At 64.7% G+C, this 25,023-nt stretch overlaps 12 protein-coding genes across 12 annotated transcripts; 6 read left to right on the forward strand and 6 right to left on the reverse strand.

Annotated features, from left to right (window-relative positions):
• Window positions 1-833: 833 nt before the first annotated feature.
• Window positions 834-1,760, reverse strand: JCM10292_000760 (uncharacterized protein; the record flags this gene model as incomplete). The annotated part of the gene is made up of 3 exons (XM_076650119.1): window positions 834-1,159; window positions 1,216-1,561; window positions 1,626-1,760. 3 exons carry the CDS (start codon window positions 1,758-1,760, stop codon window positions 834-836), a joined length of 807 nt encoding a protein of 268 aa, XP_076504244.1.
• Window positions 1,761-1,889: 129 nt separating this feature from the next.
• Window positions 1,890-3,099, forward strand: ATP10 (Atp10p; the record flags this gene model as incomplete). Its single annotated transcript, XM_076650120.1, has 5 exons — window positions 1,890-2,257; window positions 2,326-2,425; window positions 2,492-2,614; window positions 2,678-2,749; window positions 2,803-3,099. 5 exons carry the CDS (start codon window positions 1,890-1,892, stop codon window positions 3,097-3,099), a joined length of 960 nt encoding a protein of 319 aa, XP_076504245.1.
• A 290-nt stretch (window positions 3,100-3,389) lies between these two features.
• On the forward strand, window positions 3,390-6,206 carry JCM10292_000762 (CCR4-Not complex 3'-5'-exoribonuclease subunit Ccr4; the record flags this gene model as incomplete). Its single annotated transcript, XM_076650121.1, has 5 exons — window positions 3,390-3,647; window positions 3,837-5,678; window positions 5,754-5,874; window positions 5,982-6,099; window positions 6,167-6,206. 5 exons carry the CDS (start codon window positions 3,390-3,392, stop codon window positions 6,204-6,206), a joined length of 2,379 nt encoding a protein of 792 aa, XP_076504246.1.
• Window positions 6,207-7,136: 930 nt separating this feature from the next.
• JCM10292_000763 (uncharacterized protein) lies at window positions 7,137-8,159 on the reverse strand (the record flags this gene model as incomplete). Its single annotated transcript, XM_076650122.1, has 2 exons — window positions 7,137-7,373; window positions 7,434-8,159. The coding sequence occupies 2 exons, from the start codon at window positions 8,157-8,159 to the stop codon at window positions 7,137-7,139; spliced, it is 963 nt and encodes a 320-aa protein (XP_076504247.1).
• Window positions 8,160-8,534: 375 nt separating this feature from the next.
• JCM10292_000764 (Tim44 domain-containing protein) lies at window positions 8,535-9,796 on the reverse strand (the record flags this gene model as incomplete). Its single annotated transcript, XM_076650123.1, has 7 exons — window positions 8,535-8,642; window positions 8,703-8,777; window positions 8,858-9,065; window positions 9,128-9,226; window positions 9,299-9,410; window positions 9,473-9,494; window positions 9,578-9,796. 7 exons carry the CDS (start codon window positions 9,794-9,796, stop codon window positions 8,535-8,537), a joined length of 843 nt encoding a protein of 280 aa, XP_076504248.1.
• A 110-nt stretch (window positions 9,797-9,906) lies between these two features.
• On the forward strand, window positions 9,907-11,902 carry JCM10292_000765 (acyl-CoA thioesterase; the record flags this gene model as incomplete). The annotated part of the gene is made up of 5 exons (XM_076650124.1): window positions 9,907-10,289; window positions 10,352-11,442; window positions 11,498-11,556; window positions 11,617-11,759; window positions 11,890-11,902. 5 exons carry the CDS (start codon window positions 9,907-9,909, stop codon window positions 11,900-11,902), a joined length of 1,689 nt encoding a protein of 562 aa, XP_076504249.1.
• A 161-nt stretch (window positions 11,903-12,063) lies between these two features.
• On the reverse strand, window positions 12,064-13,464 carry JCM10292_000766 (Zn(II)2Cys6 transcription factor domain-containing protein; the record flags this gene model as incomplete). The annotated part of the gene is made up of 5 exons (XM_076650125.1): window positions 12,064-12,358; window positions 12,424-12,870; window positions 12,927-13,113; window positions 13,170-13,228; window positions 13,340-13,464. The coding sequence occupies 5 exons, from the start codon at window positions 13,462-13,464 to the stop codon at window positions 12,064-12,066; spliced, it is 1,113 nt and encodes a 370-aa protein (XP_076504250.1).
• Window positions 13,465-14,182: 718 nt separating this feature from the next.
• Window positions 14,183-14,861, forward strand: JCM10292_000767 (histone H2B family protein; the record flags this gene model as incomplete). Its single annotated transcript, XM_076650126.1, has 4 exons — window positions 14,183-14,334; window positions 14,450-14,559; window positions 14,626-14,765; window positions 14,841-14,861. 4 exons carry the CDS (start codon window positions 14,183-14,185, stop codon window positions 14,859-14,861), a joined length of 423 nt encoding a protein of 140 aa, XP_076504251.1.
• Window positions 14,862-15,180: 319 nt separating this feature from the next.
• Window positions 15,181-17,338, forward strand: JCM10292_000768 (uncharacterized protein; the record flags this gene model as incomplete). Its single annotated transcript, XM_076650127.1, has 5 exons — window positions 15,181-15,422; window positions 15,492-15,688; window positions 15,756-16,239; window positions 16,332-17,037; window positions 17,126-17,338. The coding sequence occupies 5 exons, from the start codon at window positions 15,181-15,183 to the stop codon at window positions 17,336-17,338; spliced, it is 1,842 nt and encodes a 613-aa protein (XP_076504252.1).
• A 347-nt stretch (window positions 17,339-17,685) lies between these two features.
• On the forward strand, window positions 17,686-20,527 carry JCM10292_000769 (uncharacterized protein; the record flags this gene model as incomplete). The annotated part of the gene is made up of 10 exons (XM_076650128.1): window positions 17,686-17,759; window positions 17,822-17,990; window positions 18,055-18,201; window positions 18,260-18,470; window positions 18,527-18,626; window positions 18,686-18,789; window positions 18,850-18,901; window positions 19,075-19,246; window positions 19,320-20,016; window positions 20,079-20,527. 10 exons carry the CDS (start codon window positions 17,686-17,688, stop codon window positions 20,525-20,527), a joined length of 2,175 nt encoding a protein of 724 aa, XP_076504253.1.
• A 218-nt stretch (window positions 20,528-20,745) lies between these two features.
• On the reverse strand, window positions 20,746-22,728 carry JCM10292_000770 (uncharacterized protein; the record flags this gene model as incomplete). Its single annotated transcript, XM_076650129.1, has 6 exons — window positions 20,746-21,702; window positions 21,765-22,030; window positions 22,090-22,153; window positions 22,208-22,267; window positions 22,327-22,410; window positions 22,471-22,728. 6 exons carry the CDS (start codon window positions 22,726-22,728, stop codon window positions 20,746-20,748), a joined length of 1,689 nt encoding a protein of 562 aa, XP_076504254.1.
• Window positions 22,729-22,782: 54 nt separating this feature from the next.
• Window positions 22,783-24,794, reverse strand: JCM10292_000771 (uncharacterized protein; the record flags this gene model as incomplete). Its single annotated transcript, XM_076650130.1, has 13 exons — window positions 22,783-22,825; window positions 22,910-22,933; window positions 23,299-23,314; window positions 23,372-23,437; window positions 23,499-23,586; window positions 23,651-23,717; window positions 23,784-23,921; window positions 24,005-24,070; window positions 24,149-24,213; window positions 24,287-24,344; window positions 24,438-24,583; window positions 24,648-24,683; window positions 24,768-24,794. 13 exons carry the CDS (start codon window positions 24,792-24,794, stop codon window positions 22,783-22,785), a joined length of 840 nt encoding a protein of 279 aa, XP_076504255.1.
• Window positions 24,795-25,023: the final 229 nt, after the last annotated feature.

Raw genomic sequence — 25,023 nt, forward strand, 5'->3', positions numbered from 1 at the left:
GTGCTCAGCTCGCCCACGCCGAGCCTCCCCTCGTCGTCTGCGCCCTTCGCGACCCCGCCTCTCCTCCCCGCGCCAGAGATCGCAGACCACCCCCCCCAACCCCCGGCCCCCCCCCCCCCCCCCCCCCCCCCCCCCGCACGCCCCCCCCCCCCCCCCCCCCCCCCCCCCCCCCCCCCCCCCCCCCCCCCCCCCCCCCCCCCCCCCCCCCCCCCCCCCCCCCCCCCCCCCCCCCCCCCCCCCCCCCCCCCCCCCCCCCCCCCACGTCGTAATGTTGCGAAAGTCGCCCGGGACAAGGCCAAACTCGGCTCCATCCGAGCTACGGACGGCAAAGAGGGACGGCGGGCGCGGGTCGGGCGGCGGTGGTTCCTGCGCGCGTGAGCCCGAGCGGCTCGACCACGACGACATTGCGTGCGAGCGGCCGAGTCAGCGGCGAGGTGGGGCGGGGGCGGTGAAGGTGGGTGCTGAGCAGAGCGAAGAGGGGGCCGAGGAAGCGCGAGAGAGGCACGCAGGCCTAGCTTCACGGCTTGAACGTCGGCTCGAGCAAAGATCGGCGCTCTCTGGCGAGATGAACAAGGGGAGCGAGGGTGGATGCGAGGACGAAGAGGCGACACCGCTGGTACCGCGACCCGTCGCTCTCTGTGAACAAAGAAGCCGATGATACGGCAAGGCTTACGACAGCGTCAACCAAGTACTCGCTCACCGCGCTGGCCACATATGACGAGAGCACCTCTCCGGTCTGGTCGCGTGAGAACGGCGTGATCGAGAACAATGACAACAACAGCACTACTTGCGAGACCCCTCGGCACTGCCTGTACACCCGCACCACTAGTCGATCACGCAGCCGGAGGCGCCGCTGCGGAAGGCGCCGCGTCGCTCATCTCGACGTCCTCAGACGGAGCGGCAACGACCTCGTCGGGCTTGACCTGCCCGTCACCCGGGCTCGCCTGCGGATCTGCAGTACTGTTCGGCAGCACTGATCCCGCTGCTTCGCTTTGCGATGGCGCGGGCGTTCGTGCGGTCGTTGGCAGGAGCGCACTCGGAGTGGATGAGGGCGATGGGAGCTTCGGTTGCGAAGGGGCGGCCTGTGGGAGGACTGGCGAGGGTGCGGGAGCGGCGGAGGACGAAGGAAGGGTTACATTGGCAACAATACTGGGCACGGCTGTGGGCAAAGCGAGGTCAGCAGAGAGTAGGCAAGCACCGACAGAGAGAACGCACATGAGGTCTCGTCCTGCTGCGACGTCTCGACCGCCGGCTCCTCCTTCTTCACCACCACGACCGGCTCCTCTTCTTCGTCCTCTCGCCCGTCGTCGACAAAGGGGATCCCCTTCTTCTCGCAAAGCACCTTCCTCAGCTCGCGCTCGACCTTCCTCCCCTTTCCCCTCTGCGCCCTCAGCCTCCCCTCGACGGCGCTGACGGTCCCGTTGAGGGTCCCACGCTGCTCGACGAGCGAGAGGACCTCGGCGGGGCGGAGGTGCTTGGGTTTTTGCGCGAGCGACGGCGTCGAAGCGAGGATCGAGGGAAGGAGCGTGTCGAGCTCGGCGAGGAGCGCCGCGCGGTCTTCCTGCGCCGCGTGTGTGCTAGGTCAGTCCTGCCGCTCCGGTCCGAGCAGGCCAGGGTGGACGCACGCTCTGGAGAAAGTCGACGAGGAGCTGCTTGCGGACCGTGTCGAACCCGCCTTGGCGCTTCCACGCGTCGGCGAGCTGGCGCGGGGTGAGCTCGCCTTGGTCTGTCCCGAAGCGCGAGGGAGGGCGTGCGGCCATCCTCCAGCTCTGCACGAGAGCGAGGAAGAGGAGAGAGCAAGAGTTGGCGGAAGGTCGAGGCGATGAAGATGCGGACGGCGGGTTGGCTCCACCCACGCCGCAGAGCTCCGCAGAAAAGCGACGCAGAGGATGCAGAGAGCACCTGCACTCGCCACACGAGCCCGCGCACTCGCAGCACCGCGCCCTGCGCTGCCCCACCTCCGCTCCTTCTCGTCGCCGTCCCCTCGCGCCGCATCCTCACCCCGTTCCCAGCCCCCTCGACCGTCCTCCTCGAGGACCGAGCCAGACCCGGCACCCGCACCCTCGACCTCCAAGTCGCACCTCACGCCGCAGGAAGCCGCCGACAAGGAGCTCGAGGAGCATGGCACGAAACCCCCGCCGTTCCTCAGCCGCGCGCTCGGCGTCAAGGAGCCGCCGCGCAAGGGCAAGAAGAGCCGCGAGGAGTGGAGGGCCGACTTGCTGAACCGCGAGAAGCGCCTCGACGAGCGCAGGCACCTGTCCGTCGTTGCTCTGCTCTGCGCGAAGGACCAACATCATGCTCATGCTCGTTTGTGGCGGTACGCAGTGTCAAGGAGGTCTCGAAGGGCTACTTCCACGACTACAACGAGCTGCGACAACAGGGCGGAAAGGCGTACGTCGCGCCGAAGACGCTCATCCGCGAAGACGTGCGTTCTCCTTCTGCTCTCCCTCTCTCGGCTGAGTTCGCTCGCTTACGCCAGGGTACCACCTAGCTCGCGCTGTACTTCCCCGACGTCGAGGGCGTTTCGCTCGCGACCAAGGAAAAGGTGCACACGACCGACCTGTTCGAAAACAAGGTCAGCCTCGTCGCGTTCAGCAGCTTCCGCTCGTCCGAGGTGCGTTTCCGCTCTACTCCCTCTCAGAACGGTCTGACCAATCTGACGCTTGTACGCGCATAGGAACACATCAACAGCTTTGTGCGCCCCGCACTCGCCGACCTGAAGAACGACGATGCGTTCCAATACGTCTACGTGCGTCTGAACTTTGATCCACCCACACACGGCCTGACCTGGTGCGCGTGCAGGTGAACCTGCAGGAGAACCCGCTCAAGTCGTTCCTCGTGTCGATGTTTGTGTCGTCTCTGCGCAAGACGGTCCCGGCCGAGTACCACGCGACGTACCTGCTGTCGCACCAGTCGCTCGAGTACCTGCGCGAGCCGCTCGGGATGCCCAACAAGCACGTCGGGTACGTGTTCCTGGTCGACTGGCAGCGACGGATCCGGTGGGCCGGGTGCAGCTGGGCGACGGTCGACGAGGAGGAGGCGCTGCGGCGGTGTGCGCACGTGCTGGTCGAGCGGTTCAAGGCGACGCAGAAGGGGTAGCGGGTGTCGCTCTGCAACGCATCCTTCTCAGATGGAAGGCGCGGGAAGAGAAGAGAAAGGGGTACTCGAGTGATCGACGCGAGATGGGAAGAGAGGGGGACGCGAGGAGGTGCAGCTCGCCGCTCGCCCTGCTGCCTCGCGCGAGCCCGACGCCTGCACTCAGCGCTTGACCCGCACACGCGCGACGCTAGACGCACCTTGGCCCCTCTGCCCACCCCCGCGCGCGCAGCCTGCCCGCGCTCCCGCGTCCCGTCGCCCGTCGCCCGCTGCCCGCTCGATGCGAGGCCGACATGTACTCGTACTCTCCCTCTCCCTCTCCTGCGCCCGCGAGCCCGCCGCCGAATGCCCACCTGTACTCTCCCGGGGGCAGTAACGGGGGCGCGACCGGCGCAGGGGGCGCAGGCGGGGCGGGCGCAGGCGGCGGAGGAGCGGGAGGAGGAGCGGGAGGCGGGCAGGGCGGCGCACAGTACGGCGCAGCGCGGTACTCGCTGCTGAGCAAGCTGCAGCAGCAGCAGCACCACGCCCACTACCCGCAGCCCTCGCACCACGTACGCCCGCCCTTCCCCCGCTGCGCCCTTGTCCTCTCGCCGCCGCGCGTCGTCTCGTCTCGTCGCTCGCAACTGACTCTCTCTCTCTCTCTCTCTCTCGCTCCCCCGCGCCGTGCTGCCCGCTCCTGTGCCTGGTCTGACTTGCACTGGATCTCACTCGACCCTGCCTGCTGCATGCGCGCCCTCCAGCACCACCCGCAGCACTCGTTCTCGAGCTACCCCGGCCCACCCGCCTCGCCCGCCTACTCGGGCCCCGCCGCCCACCAGCAGCAGGGCCACCACGCCCAGCAGCTCCCGCCCCACTCGCATCACCCCTCCCCGCACCCGCAGAACGGCCCGCCCCAGCTCGGCGCCGCAAACGGCCACGCAGCGCCGCACCAGCAGCCCCCGCCCCCGCCGCCGCACCACCTCGCCGGCGGACCCGGCCAGGGCGGTGCAGGCGCAGGCTCGCCCCACCCGAGCGCCGCCAACGGCGGCGGGCCCCTCGCGCCCCACTGGGCGCAGCAGCTCACGCTCGCCCAGACGAGCCGCGCGACCAACTCGCCGCACCACCACGCGCGCGCCGCGCACCTCGCCGCGCGCGGACAGACGACGTCGTCGGCCATCCCCATCACCGACCCGAACCGCCCCGGGAGCGTCATCAAGGGCGTCAACGGCCTGCAGCAGCACCGCAAGGACGCGAGCCTCGAAGAGCGCAGCGCCTCGGTTGCGTCGACCCGCACCTCGGCGAGCAAGGAGCTGTCGGCGACGAGCCCGTCGACGTCGGCGGCCGGGATCGAGGGCGCACCCGTCGCGGCAAAGGAGCGCGAGGGGCGCGCCAACACCTGGCAGACGATCGACATGGGCGGGATGAACCTCAAGAACCTCTCGCCCGCGCTGTTCCGCTACGACTTCCTCACGACCCTGTACATCCCGCACAACGCCCTCACCGAGCTCCCCGCGGCCATCTGCAAGCTCGCCAACCTGAGCCTGCTCGACGCCTCGAGCAACAAGCTCACGTCGCTCCCGCCCGAACTCGGCCTCCTCACGCGCCTGCGCGACCTCTTCCTCTTCGACAACCACCTCACGTCGCTCCCGCCGCAACTCGGCACGCTCCACCTCCTCGACACGCTCGGGATCGAGGGCAACCCGCTCCCCGACACGCTGCGGTCCCTCATTGAGAAGGACGGCACGTCGGCCCTCATCTCGTACCTGCGCGACTCGTGTCCCGTCCCGCCGCCGCCGCCCGAGCGCGCGTGGCTCACGATCGAGCCCGACTCGCTCCCGCAGCCCGACAAGCGCCCCGACGAGACGTTCTCGCTCCTGTGCTACAACATCCTGTGCGACAAGTACGCTACGAGCTCGATGTACGGCTACACGCCGTCGTGGGCGCTCGCGTGGGACTACCGCAAGGAGCTCATCCTCCAGGAGGTGCTCAACTACGGGAGCGACATCGTGTGCCTCCAGGAGGTCGACGTCGAGCAGTACGAGACGTACTTCCTCGAGCACCTCTCGGCCCAAGAGTACGACGGCGTGCACTACTCCAAGTCGCGCGCGCGCACCATGTCGGGCGACGAGAAGCGGAGCGTCGACGGCTGCGCCACCTTCTTCAAGAACACGGTCTTTGCGCTCGTCGAGCAGCACCTCGTCGAGTTCAACCAGATTGCGCTCCGCCGTCCCGACTTTAAGAAGACCGAGGACATGTTCAACCGCGTCATGACCAAGGACAACATTGCCGTCGTGACGCTCCTCGAGCACCGCGCGTCGGGCGCGCGCCTCATCGTCGCCAACGCGCACATCCACTGGGACCCCGAGTTCCGCGACGTCAAGCTCGTGCAGGTCGCCATGCTCGCCGACGAGCTGCAAAAGATCGCCAACGACTTTGCGCGGTTGCCGGCGCGCATCAACCTCGCAGAGGGGTACGACAAGGCGCCGCACTATGCGAGCGGCGCAAAGATTCCCATCATCATCTGCGGCGACTTCAACTCGGTGCCCGACAGCGGCGTGTACCAGTTCCTCAACTCGGGCCGGATCGAGAAGGACCACGAGGACGTGCGTTTGCTCTCCCTGTCCCCTCGCGTCTGCCCTCTTGCCAGAAGCTGACACGTTGCATGCTTGGCACTGCAGTTCATGGACCACACATACGGCTCGTACACGACGGACGGCATCACGCACCGCCTCGGCCTCAAGAGCGCGTACGGGTCGGTCAACGAGCTGCCGTTCACCAACTACACTCCCGGGTTCAAGGGTGAGTTGCGCCTTGCTTAGGGCAGCAGGCCCAGCGAAGCCTGCACCTGGCTTGCGCCTGCTTGCCTTGCTTGCGAAGTGCACGACTCACCCGTTGACTGCGCGCAGGTACGATCGACTACGTTTGGTACAACGCACAAGCGCTCGGCGTGCAAGGTCTCCTCGGCGAGGTCGAGCCGCAGTACCTCTCGAGCACGGTCGGGTTCCCGAACGCGCACTTCAGCTCGTGCGTCTGCCTGCCTTTTCCCCACACGCCTCTCTCGGCTCTCGCTGACTTGCTTGCGCATTTGCAGCGACCACATCTCGCTCCTTACCGAGTTCCGCATCAAGTAGACGCGGCGCCGCCTCCTTTTCCCTTTCTTGTACAGGCCACCCTTGGGTGCGCGCATGGCGCGAGTACATACGAGCGCAGGGACCTCTTTCCCTTTCCCCCCTCCCTCGCTCCTCTCTTTCCTTCTCTCTCTCTATGTGTGTGTGTGTGTGTGTTTGCGTGCGCGGTTGTAGGTAGGGCTGTCCCGGGGCTTCTCCTTCTGTGAACACCCCTGTGTCTGTACGTCTCGCTGCTGCTCCCTCGCTGCTGTCCCCTCCTTCCCACCCCTCGCTCACTCGCACGCTACTACCCGTATGATTCACCAAACCCCTCATCACGCCCCGTCGTACTCGCATCCAGGGGAAGAAGGGGCGCCTAGAACCCTCGACCTCTCTTCCTTCTTTCCTTCCCTCGTTGTGCCCGCATACCCTTTGCCCCCCATTCTCCCGCCATTCACTTCTCCTTTTCTTCCCTTCCTGCCGTGTCTTTCCCACCTAGCCGTTCACCTCTCTCCTCTCTTGTAGTACCGCTCATCTTCCCTTCTCTTCTCTGCCCTCGTGGACATCTCGCAACCCTCGTCGTCTATTCTCTCACTCTCTTTGCTCGTCGAGGTGTCCATGCACGCTGGTACTCTCCGTGAGAGGCAAGTCGAGGGAGAGAGTGTGCGTGCAATACAGGGCGCAAGACACGACGACGGAGACATGTCTAGACAAAAGACGACCCCGAAGAGATATGCAAAAAGGGAGCGCGACGGCACGTAGACCCGCGCTGGGATAAGATGCGATGCGGCAGACAAACGACGGGAATAAGGACAGAAGAGGTGCAAAGACTGGGTATCGACGCGCGAGGCGGGCGCGAGCGAGCCGGGTAAATCTGCTGCTGCATAGCGGTTGCGCAAGTCGAGAATGAGAGCCCGACGGGGTATAACGAAGGTGGAGAGAGGCTGGCACGCTTCAAAAGCGCAACGACCGAGGTCCTGGGGCTGTGCGAAGCGCGCTCGGGACCGACTGACCCGGCTTGACGCGCTTCGTCGTTGCTGTCGTAGAGTAAGGGAGAGAGCGGGCCGGAAGCGTCGAAGCAGACGGGGCCTTCGAGGGCGAGGTCGAGCGTGCGGAAGGGCGCGTGTGCGACGGCGTGGGCGACATGTGGGCGACGGCAAAGTTGCCGAGGCCAGTGAAGGCCTGCGTGATCTGCGAGGCCGAACTGACGTCAATCATCAGAAAGGGTGGAAAGCGCAACGAAGGACGCACCTCTGCAAGCGGCGATTCAGTCAGAGCGCGCGCTCTCCGGTTCGCCTCGTGGTCGCTCAGCTCGACGGGTGCCTCCACCTCGAGCGACGTGTCTGCGTCTGTCTCATCCGCAAAGGCAGCTGCCGCCACATCGGCGTCGAGATCGGTATCGCTCGCACGGCCGGACGAGCTGCGCGCGTAGCCCGAGTCGCTTGCCGAGACGAAGCTGCCTTCGCCCGAGAGGCGCGGCGATGCTGGCGCAGAGTGAGCGTCGTGGAATACGTCCAATGTGGACGGGGCAGCGAAGGAAGGCGGTATGGGCGTGATGCGTTCGACCTCAGCGGGAGAGGGAGCAGGAGGCGACAATGGCGGCAAATCGGGTAGGACCCTCGTCCTGAGCGTCCCCGTGCAGATCGCCTGCGACGCCTGCATCCCCCTCGGCACCATTCCCAAGCCCCTCGGCTGCGCCGTCCGCCCGCACGCCTCGTCGCCGCCCTTCTTCGCCGCGAGCATCGGCTTCTTGCCCTTCCCGAGCGCGTCCTTGCCGCCCCACCGCGGCGCGAGCGGGTCGATGTTCTCCTTCTCGCGCAGACCCAGGCCGCGTGCGCTGCCCTCGCGCGACGAAAGGCCGTCTTTGCGGCGCGCAGACGCCTTGTTTGGCGGTGCGGCCGAAGAGCGCGTCGAGCCTGCGAGGGCGGACGGGCCGGCCGTGTCGTCGCGGTAGACAGCAAAGAGACCCTTGGCCATCCTCTGGAAGCGCAGGAAAGGCCGGGCGGGCGGGCGAGAGTGGCGCTTGTTGAGCGGAAGTCTACCGGCGAGCGGAGAAGGCGATGCAGGGCGTCGCAGCGATGGGCGATGACTGCTCGACGGTCGTACTGACTAGGTGTTCCTCGGTAAGGTGGTCTCTGGCCGCGGGCGCGTGAACGTGTAAAAGCGAAGATGAGGCTGCGCGCAACCAAGCGATGACGGAGAGGCGACCGGACACTCGCTCGCGTTTGAGACTGAGACGACACCGTGACGCGCTTGCTAGTAGCACAGAGTACGGGCCAACAGACAAATGTGGCTAAGATGCGAAGTTGCGAATGCAAGGTCGTCCTCGAGCTATAATCCTCTCGCGCCATCCTAAGGCTGGTCTGCCGGGTTGGCAAGCGTGTCGGTCTCCCGTGCACCCTTCTTGACACACTTCCACTCGTCGTCCGGCCGCCACATATCCCGCTGGAAGATGCAGTACTGCGCAGAAAGGCGGAAGGTCAGGTTCGCTTTGGTCAGGGCAAGGTCGATGTCGCGCACCTCGGTCACGAGCTCTGGCCGATCGTGCGAGCCTGCACCGACGAGCCGCCCCTGCCGGTCGCGGATCTCGAGACTCTGTATGCGCGAGACGCAGCTCGTGAGTACGGGCCGGTCTGCACCAGCTCTCCGCGCAGCGACTCTGTGCAGCGACGCACCTGCTCCGTGACAAACTTGACCGCCATCTGCCCAATGTTCTCGTCCTTCTTGAAGACCTCCTGCTGCCGCGCGCACACAATCTCGTGCTCTACGACCTTGTGCAGCTTCCAGCTGAGGCGCAGCCCCTGCAGCTTGCGTGTCCGCTGCGCCTTGATCGCGTCGACGACCGGCGTCGACGCAAACTGTCGTGCGCGGTCGTAGTTGCCGCTGGGAGAGGTCGATCGTCAGCCATGCGCCGCGGGCCGGCGAGGCGATGGAAAGAAACGCACGACGCAAGCGCCTGGTTCATTGCCTGGTACGCGGCCATTGACCGCTCCTTGAACTGTTCGTACCACTTTGACCCAAGCAGCTTGCGCCACTTGTAGCGACTGCGAATAGAAGAGGTCAGTCTGGCTGAGCAAGTTGCAGAACAAGGCAGCACGGGAAAAGGAGGAGCGCACATCCACAGCGAGTAGGCGAAGTTCTGGGCGTCAAAAATCATGTACTGTCGCTTGAGCTTTGCCGTCGCGTCGGGTGGGAGCACTCGCCCTTCTGCCGGGCGGATGTGGTTCGCTGCGGCGCAGAGGAAGGGTCAGCACAGGGAGCTTTGAGCAGTCCTGCGGCTGGCAGCGCACCAAAGATGGGAATGCTCGTCATCTGTGGGCAGTACACGGCGCCGGTCAGTGTTGTCCGCGCTGGCCAAAAAGTCCCAGGAGCGAGGTGAGGAAAGGCGGACGAACGGTGCCCATGCTCTGCTTCATGCGGCCCATCTTTTCGGTCAGGCGGAGCTGCTTGGCCTGTAGCTCTGCCTGAGCATCCTGGCCGGTGGCATAGGTGCGGGTGGGGACGAGGGGCGAGACGGAGCGGGAAGAGCGAGCGATGAAGAGGGCGGGCGCGGCGGCGAGGGGACGGGGCGGGGCGGCCGCGAGGGTGCGGGTTGCTGAGCGTGCAGTCTGCATCTCTGCCGTGCGTCGCGCTCGATCGGCGCAGAGACGGCGGATGGAGCGGGGACGTCCCTCGTTCGCTCCCTCTTGCTTCGTCTTCTCTGCGCATTCGCTGCTCGTCGGGCATGCTTCCGTGGCTCCTGCTTGCTGCGTCTTGGGCTCTCGAGCGTCACGTCAACACGCAGACCCGCAGTCCGCCCTCGCTTCTCCTCAAGACCCTCCCCATCCAGCTCGTCTGCCTCGCCTTTCTCGCTGCACTCCATTCAGCCAAATATGGCAGCAGCAGACACTACGACAGTGATGCTGTCTTCATTAGCGTCGTCGCGCTGTCCCTCGTCGTGCACCCGAATCTCACTATTCTGCACAGCCGTCGCTGGCGGGCTGTCCTTCCCTCAACAAAGTCTCCGAGGGACGCTGCTACGTCCTCTGTCTCGTATCGATACAAGATGTCGCCCGCAGAGTGCGACGAGCATGGCCGCGTCTACGGAGGCGAGCTCCTCAAGCTCATGTGAGCGCTTCCGACCCGTCTCTTCATTCAGCTCTTCTCACGTGTGCCCTTTCAACACACAGCGACGTCTCGGCAGGTCTCGTCGCTGCGAAGCACGCCGGCGGCCCTTGCCTCACCATCAGCGCCGACCGCGTCATCTTTCTCGAAGAGATCCGCGTCGGCGACGTAATCTCCATCTCGAGCGCCGTCAACCGCGCCTGGGGCAGCTCGATGGAGATTGGCGTTCGCGTCATGCGCCAGTCACGCTTTGACCCGCTCAAGAGCGAGACCTATACCTGCCACGCGTATCTCACCTTCGTCGCCAAGCCGACTCCGCCGCCCCCGCCCGGCTTCTGGCTGGGTCTCACCGACATGCTCGGCTTGACTCGTCCCCCGCCTCCCCGCCGCGCCCAGCTCCCCGAAATCAAGCCGTCGTCGCTGCTCGAGCAGAAGCGCTACCTCCTCGCGGGTCGACGACGCGCGCATCGCATCCAGCGCTCGAAGGAGAACGACGCAATGTACGCGGCGTACCGTCGCGAGGTCCTGCGCCTTGAGGCGGAGCAGCGGGAACGCGAGGCCGACGATGCGGCGCGGAGCGAGGGCCGCGAAAAGGTGCTGCAGAGCCTGCAGGTCGAGGTCATCACTGAGGCGTGGATGCGGCGCGAGTCGGACGTGCACGAGGACGGCGACGACATTGTCGCCGAAATCGAGGGGTTCGTCGAGCCCGTGCGCGTCAAGAAGAGCGTCGTCGACGCCGCCGTGCGCAAGAAGGGCTTTGGCGGGTGGCGCGCGATCCCGCTCCCGACCGACGAGCTCGTCGACCAGGCGTCGGGGCACTCGATCCCGGCGTCGGACGACCCGAACGAGCGGCGCGCGCTCGAGCTCGCGTCGCACGTCGAGTTCGCCGACACGCTCAGCATGTGCCTGTGGATCGTGCGCCCGCAGCACGCCAACAGCAAGATGATCCTCTTTGGCGGCTCGCTCATGCGCTGGGTCGAGGAGGTTTCGACCATCGCCGCGCGCCGCGTCTACCCGGCGTGCTCGTGGTCGAGCGCCGCGATCGACTCGCTCACGTTCAAGACGGCCGTGCAGCTCGGCGAGGTCGTCTACGTCCGCGCGTCCGTCATCAAGGTGTACGACTCGTCCGTCGAGGTCGCGTGCACCGTCACGTGCGGTGCGTCATCCCTGGCCCCGTGCTGCTGAAGCCCGGACTCACGACTGATCCGCAGAGGACCGCAACTCTGCGACGCCCAAGATCCGCCATGTCTCCGACTCGTTCTTTACCCTCGTGCGTGCCGTCTCTTCCACATGGGCCGTTTCTTGCGCACTCAAGCCTGCTTGCGCGCAGGTCGCCATCGACCCCTCCTCAGGCCGGCCGCTCAAGGGCGTCCTGCGCCAAGTGCATCTCCCGCCCGGACCCGTGACCGAGATTGCCAAGCTCGCCGACAAGCGCCGCGAGGACCGCTTGCAGGACAAGCGTGTGCTGCAGAGGTGCGTTCGGCAATCTTTCTCTCTCGCGCTGCACTCGCCACACTACTCCTGCTTGCGCCTGGCCCGCTCGCCCCGCTGCTGTCTCACTCCCTCAGCAGAGTCGCTGTACTGAGCCGACTCCTCACTGCAGGGTGTACGCCTAGAAGTCCCGTCCGTATCTGCAGTGCCCTTCGACCCAGCTGTACATATGTGCCGTCTTGCCGCGGCGCCCTTCGCCCGGTGATCCTATGCCATGCGTCGCCCGTGTATGCTATGCTATGTTGTGCTGTTGCTATGCAGAAGGAGGAGGATCGTTGCTATGCTCTCATGCTGTCGTCACGCGCGCCGTCCTCTCGCCGCCTCCCACCTCGGCGCTGTACCCCACCGGCGCGCGCTCGCTCGCGCAACCTGACCCGTCCTCGACCGTCGTCGCCGCCGTCGAGCCCGCGGACCCGGACTCGGTCGAGTCGAGGCTCGCGCGGCGAGACGCGGGCGTGCTGCTCCCGCTCGCGGGCCAGTGCGGCGGAGCTGCAGACGGCGAATAGAGCGGTGGCGGGAGGGGCTCGTCGCGTGCGGAAGAGGTGGGCAAGCGGGGTAAGGTGAGTGAGTGGTGACGAGGGCTGCGAGCGCGGGACGAGGTGGACGGTCAGACGGGCTCGATGCAGAAATTCGCTCATCGACGCACCTGCGCTCGAACACTTCGCGCTCTGCTTGCCCGCGCGGTCGCCTCTTGTACGCTTCGAGCTGGACGAGACCCTTGCTTGACGAACAGAAGACGGCGAGTGGCATGATGGACGGACTCGCTTCGTCCGCTTCGAGCGAGACGTGGCGGACCAGCCGAGGCGAGACGGAGGTCGCTTCTTTCACACGCTTCAATCGGCGCGGCGAGCAGTCCGGCGGCGGGATGTAGGCGTCGTCGGCGGCCGACTCGTGTGCTTCGGAGTCGTCACTTGGCGAGCTTCGCTTCCTACTGACCGAAGGCGCCTGTGCGGGCCCGACGCCGTACCGCGGGTGTCCACTTCCGAGAGGCTCGCTGTAGTCGACAGCGCGCCGCTGGCGCAGCCGTGCGGAACCCGTGCTCGTCGCGAGCGTCTCGTTCGGGCTCTTCCAGGAGAGCGGGGCAGGTCGAGGCCTGCATGGACGAGCGTCAACGGGGGCAAGAGGCCATGGCGAGTCTTGCGGACTCACTGGATGTTGGCAAGGCTGTCGTATAGGGCATCCGTGTCGAGGATCCAGCTCGGAGACGTTGATGAGCAGGGAGAGGTGCATGGTACCGCTGGCGGCGGGAGCACGGAGGTGAAGATGGTCGTCTGAGTCGGCGCAGTGGGCGAGTAGGTGTCGTCGCCGACGACGCAGTCGGTTCCGCGGCGAGAGCCTGCGACGTGAGATTTCAGCGAGGTCGTTATGTGATGCGGGTAGCGCAGAACGCACAGGCGTCGCACGGCGCGCCCGTCTCAAAGCCCGAGCAGCGGACTCGTCTCTTGCGGCACCTGTATCTCGACCATCAGTCGCCCTTCGCACCCAGCAGAAGACGCTTCGGCGGCAGCAACAAAGCGCGCTCGTCCGACTCCGTCTGCGAAGGAAGCGAGAGCAGTACGCACATGTCGCACGCGACCGGGTTGTTCCGCCTCTTCCACTGGCCTTGCTGCAGCATCCTGACCGGCCCCTCGCGGTGCCAGGCCGAGTCGTCTCCGACGGCGGTCGGAGGAGAGGCGATCACGCTCATCTCGCAGGGCCGTCGACGGCGCGGCACCTACAAGTCGCTCGGGCGGAGCAGCAGAAGCTCTGTTCAGGTAGCAGGAGCGAGCAGAAGGGAGAACAAGAGCAGCATCGACATTGCGCCACGCTGCTCGCACAGGACCAGCCCGCGGCGATGCAGCGAGACCGCGTGTGTCCGAGGAGGGGACGATTGTGTGGCAGCGTCACTCTGGGCCAGCAGAGGTCAGCACATGTGCGAGCAAGAGGGAAACAGCGATCGGCAAAGTGCGACCGAGCAGTGCGCTCTGAAGTTCACAAGGAGGCGAACCAAGGATCATCTCGCCCTCGGGGAGGCGCTGAGCGGTCGAGCGGGACTTCGTAAGTCTACTCAGCCTGTCTTTGACGCCCACAGCAAGCAGGAAGACGAGGAACTCTGTCTTCGCAGTGACCTCTGCGCCGCGTCGCCCGCGCGAAGTTGGTCGGTCCGCCTCTTGCGCTCCTTCCGCCTCATCGCTCCCGCCTCTGCCCGCGCAAGATGCGTCGTGCATACTCCCACGCTGCAGCGTCGATCCAGTGGGTACGACCCACACCGGCGCCGCGTCGACCCGTACCCGTCTGACTCTCCTGTCCGCCTCCGCCTCTGCTCGACCTCTCCACGCTTCACGAAGCACCGCAAGGCGACCAGAGTGCTTCTGTGGGGTCGGACTGACACCACCACCCGTCTGCAGTCAATCAGCAACCCCACCATGGCTCCCGCGCACAAGACCGCTGCCAAGGGTCCCGCCGGCCAGGCGACCGCCGCGACGGGTGGCAAAGGCCCCGCCAAGAAGGCCGTCAAGAAGACGGTCGGCGACGGCGACGGCAAGAAGAAGAAGCGCAAGGCCCGCAAGGAGACCTAGTGCGTCCAGCTCCGCCGTCGCTCACCCTCGACGCTGTCAGGCGACTTGGTTCGGACGGCAATGTGTCTCCGGTGTCTCGGGATGCTCAGCCTGAGCTCTTTGTTCCACGTCCAGCTCGTCGTACATCTATAAGGTCCTCAAGCAGGTCCACCCCGACACGGGTATCTCGAACAAGGCCATGCTCATCCTCAACTCGTTCGTTAACGACATCTTCGAGCGCATCGGTGAGCTCCTCTCGAACTGGTCTGCCTCGTGCGCTCCATACTGACGCGTCGAACGCGCTCCCGCAGCCTCGGAGGCCTCGAAGCTCGCGTCGTACAACAAGAAGTCGACCATCTCGTCGCGCGAGATCCAGACCTCGGTCCGCCTCATTCTCCCCGGCGAGCTCTCGAAGCACGCCATCTCGGAGGGCACCAAGGCCGTCACCAAGGTGAGCAGGATCTCGCTCGTATCGAGTCAAGCGCGACGCTGAGGCGGAATTGACATGCTTCCGCGCCGCTCGCAGTTCTCGTCCGCGAACGCCTAGTTCGGCTTTTCCCCTGATGATACGCCGTCCCTTTTTCTGTTCTCACCTTGTCGTGTAGCATATTCTTCGCGCCTGCGCCTGCTTGATTGTTGCCGTTGAAACCGCCTGTCTTCCTTCTCGGCGTGGACCGACCGGCGAAAGAAGAGAGGACCCCGTTCCTGCGCTTCAGGACTCTGGCGGCACCTCTTCACAGTACTCAAAAGGGCGGATACGGCTCGACCAAGCCAGTTGCTCCCGTTCACAGCCAAGTCGCTCATCGCCTGTCGCGTCGAGGCGCCCGGCCTGTTGGCCTCTGCACACGCTGGCGAGCTCGCGAGCAATGGCGACGCACGAGGCGCTGTTCCACTGCTCGTGCACAGCGCCGTTCTCGCAGTCGCGCCCGCCGCCTGCGCTCCCTCCGCTGGCGCAGCTGCAGCACCATTCGCTCTCGGACCTCTTGTTCTGCGAAGACTGCGACGCGATCCGGTGCAACGAGTGCGCCGCATGCGAGGTCGCGTGCTACTACTGCCCCAACTGCCTCTTCGAGGTGCCCAGCGCGAGCGTGCGCGGCGAGAAGAATCGGTGCGCACCGCCCCGTCCTCGTCGTTGCTCTCCCCTTGCAGACCCGCTGACGAAGCGAGGGCCACACAGATGCGCACGAAACTGCTTCCAGTGCCCGCAGTGCGACCACACCCTTTCGGTCGTCGCGTCGGACCCGGACCCGTCCATCCCGCCCGGCGATGCCGCAGCGAGTGTCGGCGAGCCACCCTACCTCCTCAGCTGCAACTTCTGCCGGTGGAACTCGAAGGAGGCCGGTATCACGTTCGAGAAGGCGACCGGGCTGTCTCGTTCGTCTTCCGCTTTCTAATCAGCTCCCCCGACGCTTTCGCTGACTTCTCGCTCGTCTTACCGCAGTCCAGCTGCAAAAGGCCGAAGAGCCCTCGCTCGACCTGCTCGAGTTCGACCATATCAAAGACCACCTCGAGCCCTTTCTGCGGCGCTCGCAAGCGCATGCGCATGCGCACCCGCACGCCAGCACCTCTTCGCACGCCGGCTCGTCCTCTGCGACCGCACACCTCTTCCGCGACATCCCGAGTCTGGGCGCGCGCTACGGCGCCGGCGCCTCGGGCCGCTCGCGCACGGCGACGGGCGGGACGGATCCCTTCGCGGCGGGTGCGCCCGACGAGCTCGAGCGGTACACGGCGCTGTATCCCGCGCGGGGCGGCGGGCCGGGGAGCGAGAAGGCGAATCGTCGCGCAATGGCCGAGCGGGAGAAGGGCAAGGGCGTTGATCGCGACGCAGAGCTCGTGCAGAGCTTGAGGGAGATGAGCGAGCTGGAGGAGGTTGCGAGTCTCGACAAGCGCTGGACGGTCGGATGGGAGCCGCCGGTACGCTCGAGGTGCGTCTTCCTACATCATCACGTGTGTGCAACTCGGAAAGCGCGGCTCGCTTGTCGCACCGGCTGACCCCGCCTGACTGCGCCTCCCACAGCGAATTGCGCCCTCTCCGCACGCCCTTGCAAGCCAAGCTTTCGAAGCGCTGTCCCGTATGCACCCACATCCTCATCAAGCCGGAGCAAAAGTCGTCGTCGACACGGTACAAGATCAAGCTCGTCGCGGCCAACTACCTCCCCTCCATCAGCGTGTATCGCCGCCCACCGGCGAGCATCGGCTCGCGCCTGAGTGCGATAGCGGCAGGAACGGCTTCGGGCATGCGGCGCACGCAGCGTACGGGAGCAGCAGGGCGGGACGCCGGCGCACCCGGCGACGACGAGCCGATGCGACCCGGCCGGACGTACACGTTCGAGCTCAGCTTTGTCAACCCGCTCTATGAGCCGATTCATGTGCGACTTGCTGTCGCGCGCCCCGCGCCGCCCAAATGCACCGCCGCCCCGCCTGCAGAGGGAGTGCAGGGCACCGCCGCTGCGCCCGGCCCGCCCTTCGCGGTCAACCTCCCATCGCCGACATTCCCCATCGCTGCGTACGCCGAGGACTGGGAGTATGAGGACCAGGACGACCAGGACGACCTGGCCGAGGAGGACGAGGCGGGCGCAGGCGCCGACGGCGACGCGAGCGGGCGGGCGAGCCCGACCAAGCGCAAGAGGCGCGGCGGGCCGGGGATCGTCGAGCGGCGGATGAATCGCACGACGGTCGTGATGGAAGTTGCGGTCGGAAGGGATGCGAGCGGACCGCAGTGGGTGCGTCGCTGGCTTTTGCTCTGGCCGTCCTGTCGTCAGTCGTTCGGGCCGACAATGCTGACTGCGCTACCGGTTGTCTTTTGCACAGGCCAACATGCTCGTCACGTATGTCTACCAGGCAGACGACAGCGCCGGCGGCGCTCCGCCTTCGCCGACCAAGAGTACGCACAAGAAGGGCGCCGCTGCAGCAGCCGATGTCAAGTCGTTCTCCTTCTGGACGCTCGTGCCGCTCGGGACGGTCGTTCCGCGCCCGCCGGCGGATGCGAGGAGGAGCACGGCGGTCAGTAGCGGGAGCACCTGACGTGGAGCGGCAGGAACTACCTCTTCAGCCCTTGACGCGCTGTACCGAAGCGAGTGGCCTTTCGAGAGCGCTAGTGATTCGAGGACAGGTCCAAAGTTCTCGCGGCCAAAAGAAAGAGCGCTCGCGTTTCGCTCGGGATGCCAGAGCACACCATGAGGTGAAAATGAAGTCTTTCCCCGACGGGGAATCGAACCCCGCTCGCGGCTGTGAGAGAGCCGAATCATAACCACTAGACCATCGAGGACTTGCTTGAGGTCAGGCCCACAATAAGCTTCATATCAAGTGCTGCGTGAGCGCGCAATCACCCCGGCCTTCCTCGCCTCGCATCCTCTCCTTCCGACAACACCATGAGCCCGCGCACGCTGAGCACGCCGGAGGACTTCAAGGAGCTTGTCGACGCACACGACGTCTGGCTGTTCGAGTGCGTCGTTCCTCTCCTCTCTCCCCACCTCGTCTCGCTGATCTCGTACAGCCTCTCCTCAGCTGCGACGGCGTGATCTGGGAGGGCGACCATGTGATTGGCAAGGCGGGGGAAACGCTGCAGCTGCTGCGCAAGCTCGGCAAGCGCATCTTCTTCGTGACCAACAATGCGACCAAGAGCCGCGAGAGCAATAAGGGCAAGTTCGACAAGATGGGCATCGAGTGCGCGGTAGTGCGTCTGGAACTTGCGCTCGGAGCCTCTCTCGAATACGGCTGACGAGCTCGCAAGCGTGCAGGACGAGATCTTCACGTCGGCTTTCGCCTCGGCGGCTTACCTCAAAAGCGTCCTCAAGTTCCCCGAGGACAAGAAGGTCTACGTGATTGGCGAGAAGGGAATCGAGGACGAGCTTGATGCGGTGGGCATCAAGCACTCGGGTGGGACGGTGCGCCGACTCTTTCCTGTCGTGAAGATTCCGCTGACAGCTCTTCCGCGCCGCGTAGGACCCGGCCGACAACCGCTTTGTCGGCTTGATGGACTTCTCGGCCGTCACTGCTGACCCGGAAGTTGGTGCCGTTCTGTGCGGCCTCGACATGCACATGAACTACCTCAAATACGCGAAGGCATTCCGGTACCTCCGCGAGAACGAGAACTGCCTGTTCATGGCGACTAACCTCGACTCGACGTTCCCGACCCACGGTACCGTGCACCCTGGTGCGTGCTCTACCGTTCGAGTTGGGGCGCAGTGACTGACGAGTGCAAATCCATAGGTGGCGGGGCAACCATTGCCCCCTTGTCCTGCGCACTTGGGCGGGATCCGCTCGTTGTTGGCAAGCCCGAAGCGGCCATGCTCGAGAGTATCATCCAGACGTGCGACTTGTGTCCTCTCATCGCCAAGGTCGAGGTGTTGACGGCTCCTGAACGTACAGCCACAAGCTCGACAAGAGCAAGATGATCATGGTCGGTGACCGCCTCAATACCGACATTGCGTTTGGCAACAAGGGCGGCATTGACACGCTGATGGTGCTTACTGGTGCGTGTCAGCCTGACCTAGTCGGCAGCAGATCGCTCATCCCCTCGTCAACTTCGGCAGGCATCGATGACCGCGCCGGTTTTGAAAAGGAGGATGCGCCCGGCGTCCCTACGTTCGTCGTAGAATCTCTCGGAGACCTTGCCGTCCTCGCATGATAGAGCAATAGAACGCGTTGTAAATGCACCAAGCGCCTGAGAGCACCGCCCCTATCTTGCTTCCTTTCACTCCTCTCACCTGGCTTCACGTGACGTATGCGGTAGCAATGCCTGGAGGTACTGCCCTCAGTGCGCGTCTTCCGAATCCGTTCGCGCGGTCACACGCCAAGAACCGGAGCGGGATCCTCGAGGATGGATTCGACAAGCGCGGCAAACTGTCGACAAAGCGGCTTGCCGGGGTGCGCTCAGGCGTGTTGAGCTGGCGAACATTGCGGTGGGCAGTCGGCACAGTGATTCTGGGCGTGCGTCTGCTCTCCTTCGTTCTCATCAGTTTTGAGGGCGAAGTGGGGGAATGTGCTCACGCTCACCCTGCAGGTCCTGCTGTTTGTGTGGACGTACGAGGTGCACGTCGAGATCCAGCTGTTCTCGCGCGGCTGGGTCCGCAAAACCATCCTTCCCGTCCAGCCCGCGTCGTCGAACTGCTTCGACCCGTCTCGACTCGCCGCATCCGGCTATAATCAGACTCTTGCCGACTCTCCCGCCTATGTCGACGTCCATGCTGGCCTGGGCATGCCCCTAGGGCGCGACTGCTACAACTTTGCGGCCACCTTGCCCCGTCGCCCTCTTCCGGCCATGATCCTCCCTGAACACACCGTCTTCCACACCTACTGGCGCAGCGACCTTCTTCAGCTCGGACCGCGGCAGATCACCCTCCTCCATTCCATTCTGGCAACGCAGGACCGCTCCTCCACATCGGTCATCCTCTGGACGAATGCGCCTTCTCCCTCGACCCTCTCGGATCTGCCCATCCTCCAGCCTCTCCTCGAACTCTACGGCGAGCGTCTTACCGTCCGGTCGGTCAACAAGCGCGACCTGGCGCGTGGAACGCCGATGGAGGACCACGAGCTGCTCGAATTGGCCGACACGCAGGCCTGGGTCGACGGCGATCTCGTGCGCATCCTCGTCTTGCACGCTGTTGGAGGCATCTGGGTCGACATGGACACCATCATGACCGGGCGGGACATGCGCGTGCTGGGCGAGCACGAGTGGGTGACGCAGTGGGACTGCTACGGTACGCTCCCGCCCTGCTCCTCATTCCAACGAGTCGAATCTGAGCGGTACCTGTCTCCGCAGACAAAGTCTACCAGCCGCTTAACGGCGCTATGATGCACTTCTACCGCGCCTCGCCGTACCTCTGCGAAATGCTCCACTCGATGGCGACGTCCCCTCCGCCGGCGCAGAACTCGGTCGACTGGGGCTCGCGCCTGTACCACAAGGTGTGGCGTTCGCTCGTCGCGCGCGGCATCCGCCCGTTCAAGATCCTCCCCTACTGCTTCACCGACGGCGTCTCGTGCCGGCTCGACAACCGCCTGCCAGACCCGTTTGGCGAGCGCGGAGCTGAGAAGCGTTGGGGGCGCGGGAGGTGGGAGGACGTGCAGAGCAAGGTGCGCAGCGTGTGGGCCGTGCACCTGCACAACCGCTGGGACAAGACGTTCCCCGAGAAAGGCTGGGTCGACCAGATGATCGTCAAGCCCGTCATGGCACGGGCGCAGCAGTACCCATACACGCCCAACTCCGGATAGAAACCCGCAACTCGCATCTTCTCGCTTGTGCAGGAAGGGGGAGAGTCAAGGTGCATTGCGAGGTTTGCAAGCACACTCGAGGGCAGTAGCGAAATTAGGGCGAGACGCGAAAGAAAAAGGAGGAGAGGAGAGGGCGCAATCGCAGAGTCTAGGTGTCTTGGCACGGTGTAGAAGTGTATGGAGGGGCGATATATGAGTGTGTAAAGGGATGAGAGAGTCTAAACGTCCGCAGCCTCGGCACGGACCTGGGCGAGGACCTGGCGCTTCTGCGAGCGCATGCGGTTCGCCTTGCGGATGCCAAACCCGTCCTTGAAAACCTCGCGCGTCTCCTCGAGCGAAAGACCGGACGTCTCGGGGTAGAGGAAGACGACGAAGATGGTGCCGAGGAAGCACAAGCCCGCGTAGAAGCCAAAGGCGCCCGCTGCCGTGATGGCGTCGATGAGCGAGAGGAAAGTCGAGCCGATGATGAGGTTGCCGCCCCAGTTGCAGGTCGTCGCAAAGCCCGTGCCCATGCCGCGCACGTCCATCTCGAACAGCTCGCCCTGCTGCCAGGGGATGTTGCCGATGCCGGTCGCGTAGAAGGCGACGTAGACGAGCATGGCCGTCAGGACGACGGGCGACCACTTGTCGTTGAGACCGACGCCGTTGTCCGGGAGGTGCCCGCCCGTGTTGAGGGTGAGGAAGTGGAACGCGACAGCGGCCAGAATGAGGGCGCCGCACATGCCGGGAACGGTAGAGCACGCCACGCGGCGACGACCGACTTTGTCAATGATGGCGAGGGCGACAAAGGTGAAGACGAGGTTGACGATGGAGATGACGAGGCCGATGACGAGCGAGTTGTCGAAGCCGACGCTCTCGAAGAGCGTGGGTGCGTAGTACATGAGGGTGTTGAAACCGCAGAGCTGCTGAATGCCCTGCAGGCCGCACGCCACGACGAGTGCACGGAAGTTGGGGCCGTTGAAATGGAGGCGCTTCCAAGTCTGCACGAAGCTGGCGCGGTGACCCATGTTCTCCTTGACGCTCTTGCTGATGACCTCGGCCTTGAGGTGGACCTGCTCATCGGTCGCGAAGGGGTAGATCTTGCGCAAGATCTGCACGGTCGCCTCGAACTTGTCGCGGCGGAGGAGGAAGCGCGGCGACTCGGGCAGCCAGGCGAGCATGACGAGCTGAAGGGCCTGCGAGTGTGCAAAAGTGTGAGCAGGAGGCTGTAGCATAGATGAACGGCAATAAGACGCACGGGAGGAACGGCACCGAGGCCGACCATGTAGCGCCAGCCGTGCGCGACGTCCTGGAACGCCAGGTTCAGACAGTACGCAATGACTTGGCCCGCCGTGATTGCAACAACATTGAGCGTGACGAGGCGTCCACGGAGAGCGGTCGGCGCGAGCTCGCCGATGTAGAGCGGAACGATGAGGGAGGCGAGACCGACACCGAATCCGATGATGAGGCGGCCAACGGCCATGACCCAGTATGAGTTCGGTCCGTACGCAACAGCCTGGATGACTGCAAGGTGGGAAGGAGTGAGAACGCGCGTAGCCTAGAGCGAGGAGGGCGGCACGCACTGGCACCAACGATGAAGATGATGTCGGCGAGACCAATGACGAGCTTGCGGCCAATGATGTCGGCCTGCAGAAGACGATGTCAGACGAAGTACGGATGTGATGGCGAAATGGAGCGCACAAGGACGCCAGACGAGAAGCCAGCGATGAGAGCGCCGAGCGTGGTCGCAGAGGTTAGAATCTGCATTCGAGCTGCGTCAGCTCAAGAGCATCCATCGGCAGCGGTGAGAGAAGACTTACCTCCTTGTTTGAGCTGCTGAGCGGGTAGCGACCCAGGTCGGCATCGACATCCTTGTGGACGAGAGCACCGCCAATGACGCCGGTCTGCACGCGTTCAAGCCATCAGCATCTCGCCTCACAGCGGTTCGGACAATGCATACGCACGTCGTAGCCGAAGAGCAGACCGCCCGTCGCGGCTGCGATGACCAGCCACCAGACGAACGCGGTGGTGCGGTCCTCGCCCTCGGCGCGGACGACCGACTCGTCGACTTCGAGGCGCGACTGGCTGATGTGCTTGAGCGCGGCCTTGTCGGGCTTGTCAAAGTCGAGATCGCCGGACGACTGCGAGCGGGTCGACGACGCCGATTCCGAATCGCCGCGAAGGGGCGCGGGGGAGGCGGAGTGGGAAGAGAGCGCGACCATGTTGAGGAGACGAGCGAGATTGAGTGAATGAGGGGACCGGGTGGCGAGAGTGCTTCAAGCAAAGTATCTTTCGCCCGGAGCAGAGGTCTTCCGGGAGCTGCCAGTGCACGCGACCGGGTCAGTCCTGAGCGCGCACAACACCGAGGCGTGTCGGCGCAGCGACCGCCAAAGACAGACGCACCCGCTGTGAGCGTTGTGCGACGAGCTGTTTTGCATCGTCAGGCAGCAGCACGGCGAGAGCAACACGACGCAGGACGCGCGACGGGGTGAGGATCGGAGGGAGCAAGCGGAGTCCGATCAGCGCCTCGCTCTCCCTCAACTTGGCCCGCGAGCGTGAGAGGGGGGCAGCTGACGCACAAGAGAAGTGTTCCAAACAGCTTGACGCTGGTGCAAGCGGTATACCGTGCCTGCGTACGGTAGGGTGGTGGTGGGCGCGGTGAGGAGGAGGCGAAGGGGTGCGAGCCGGCCGGCGCGTCTCCACCGCTCGCGGTGCACTCTTGCCCGATCCAGCAAGTGCGACGCTCGACAGGTCCGCACAAACATGTGTTTATTCCAGAGAGCACAGCGTACAGCATCAGCCCTTGTTCTGCACATCTCGTCATGTCAGCGTATCCGCAAAGAAGCGGCGAAAGGAAGCGCGGACCACGACCTGCCTTCATCTCGCGCAGGACGCCCATGGCCTCGATCGGGTCCTGCTTGCCAGTCGCCTCTGCGCATTGCCGAGTCAGTGTGCATACAGTGAGAACGCCAAGGTGCGCGAGGGGGCTCACTCTGCACCGCGGGCGACGAGGTCCGCATGAAGACATTGTGCTCTTTCTCGTCGCCGATTGTGAACTTGCCCGTCGTGACGCTGTTCTCCTGCGCAATAGAACAGTCAAGCTTGATGGTGCAGAGTATGAAGCGCCCAATGAGCAGAGAGTACCTTGCAGAACTGGAGGAGCTTCTGAATCGCCGCATTCTCCGGGTCGACCTTCGCCGAGAAAGCGACGCTGCCCGTGCAAATCTCCGTTAGCTGCTCTGACCTGCCAACAAAGCGACCAAGAGAAGTGACGCACTTGCTGGCCGTGTACTCGTGCCCACAGTAGACCTTGGTGTCGTTCGGCATGGCGGCGAGCTTCTCGTTCAGCGCGACGTGCATCTCGTGCGGCTCGCCCTCGAAGAAGCGTCCACAGCCGCTGATGAAGAGGGTGTCGCTGCAAGAGTTGAATCGGGATAGGCAGTAAGCACTCTGCGCGTGTGGAATGTCTGAGGAGAGGCGAGGCCAGCTCCGGCTCACCCGGTGAAGACGGCTCGCTCGTCCTTAGCCTTGTCCTCCACAAAGTAGCAGATGTGGTCGCGAGTGCTAACACGATGGCAACGCGAGTGAGCGAATTGCACGGTGCCACGAAGGGGTGAGAAAGCAGGCAGGGAAGAAACGTACTGGCATGGCGTGTAGACAGCAGTCACATCGAGCTCTCCGACCTTGAACTTGTCGCCATGCTGGAGCTGCGTGGTGATGTGGATGTCCAGGTGTCAGATGTGAACGCAGCGTTGACCAAGAGCGGAAGCGACGGCGCACCACGTCCGTGACGGCCGAGACCTTCTCGCCGCCAGCGTAGACCTTGATGCCCGGGTAGCTGCGAAATTCAGGGTGAATCAGCGGGATCACAGGCGATCCAGGAGTAGTATGAACCAAGGCGGTCTGGTGAGAAGTGCAGACCGCGACGCACAGCTTGACCGTTTCCTCGTTCCCGCCGGCATGGTCATGGTGGCCGTGCGTCGTCAGAAGGTACTGGCCGAGCTTGACGCCCTCCTTCTCTGCCGCAGCCTGGAGCTTGGCCGGGTCAAATGGGTCGACGATAGCGGTCGTCTGGGTCTGTGGCACTCGCACCGCGGTCAGCGACCCGTCCGGATCTCGAGAATGATTTGTGATTGCTTGCCTTCTCGTCGATGATGAGGTACTCGTAGTTGTCGCTCTATAAAGTCAGGTTCCGATGACAGAAGTGGGGAAGAGAGTCAGCCGAACTAGCCTTCGAGCGGCCGATGAGCCTGCGACGCACACGGCAGGGCACGGGGATGACACGCATGTTGAGTCTGTACAGCAGCGCGTACCGCAAGAGAGCAGCGACAGAGGGAATGCGCGGACCGAAGGAGGGGGAGGCGGACAAGGTCAGCGCGATCGACGGACAGCGGGCGCTGCACAGGACGTGCCGAGAGGACGCGGAGATGGTCCGAGTCTGGCCGAGCGGAACAACGAGCGAGCGGCTGACTCGGCGAGCAAGCATGCGGAAGGTCAACCTGCAGTCGCCTAGTGAG

Source organism: Rhodotorula paludigena (assembly GCF_050403205.1).
Source record: "Rhodotorula paludigena JCM10292 DNA, Rt_paludigena_JCM10292v1_ctg32, whole genome shotgun sequence".
Taxonomy (NCBI): domain Eukaryota; kingdom Fungi; phylum Basidiomycota; class Microbotryomycetes; order Sporidiobolales; family Sporidiobolaceae; genus Rhodotorula; species Rhodotorula paludigena.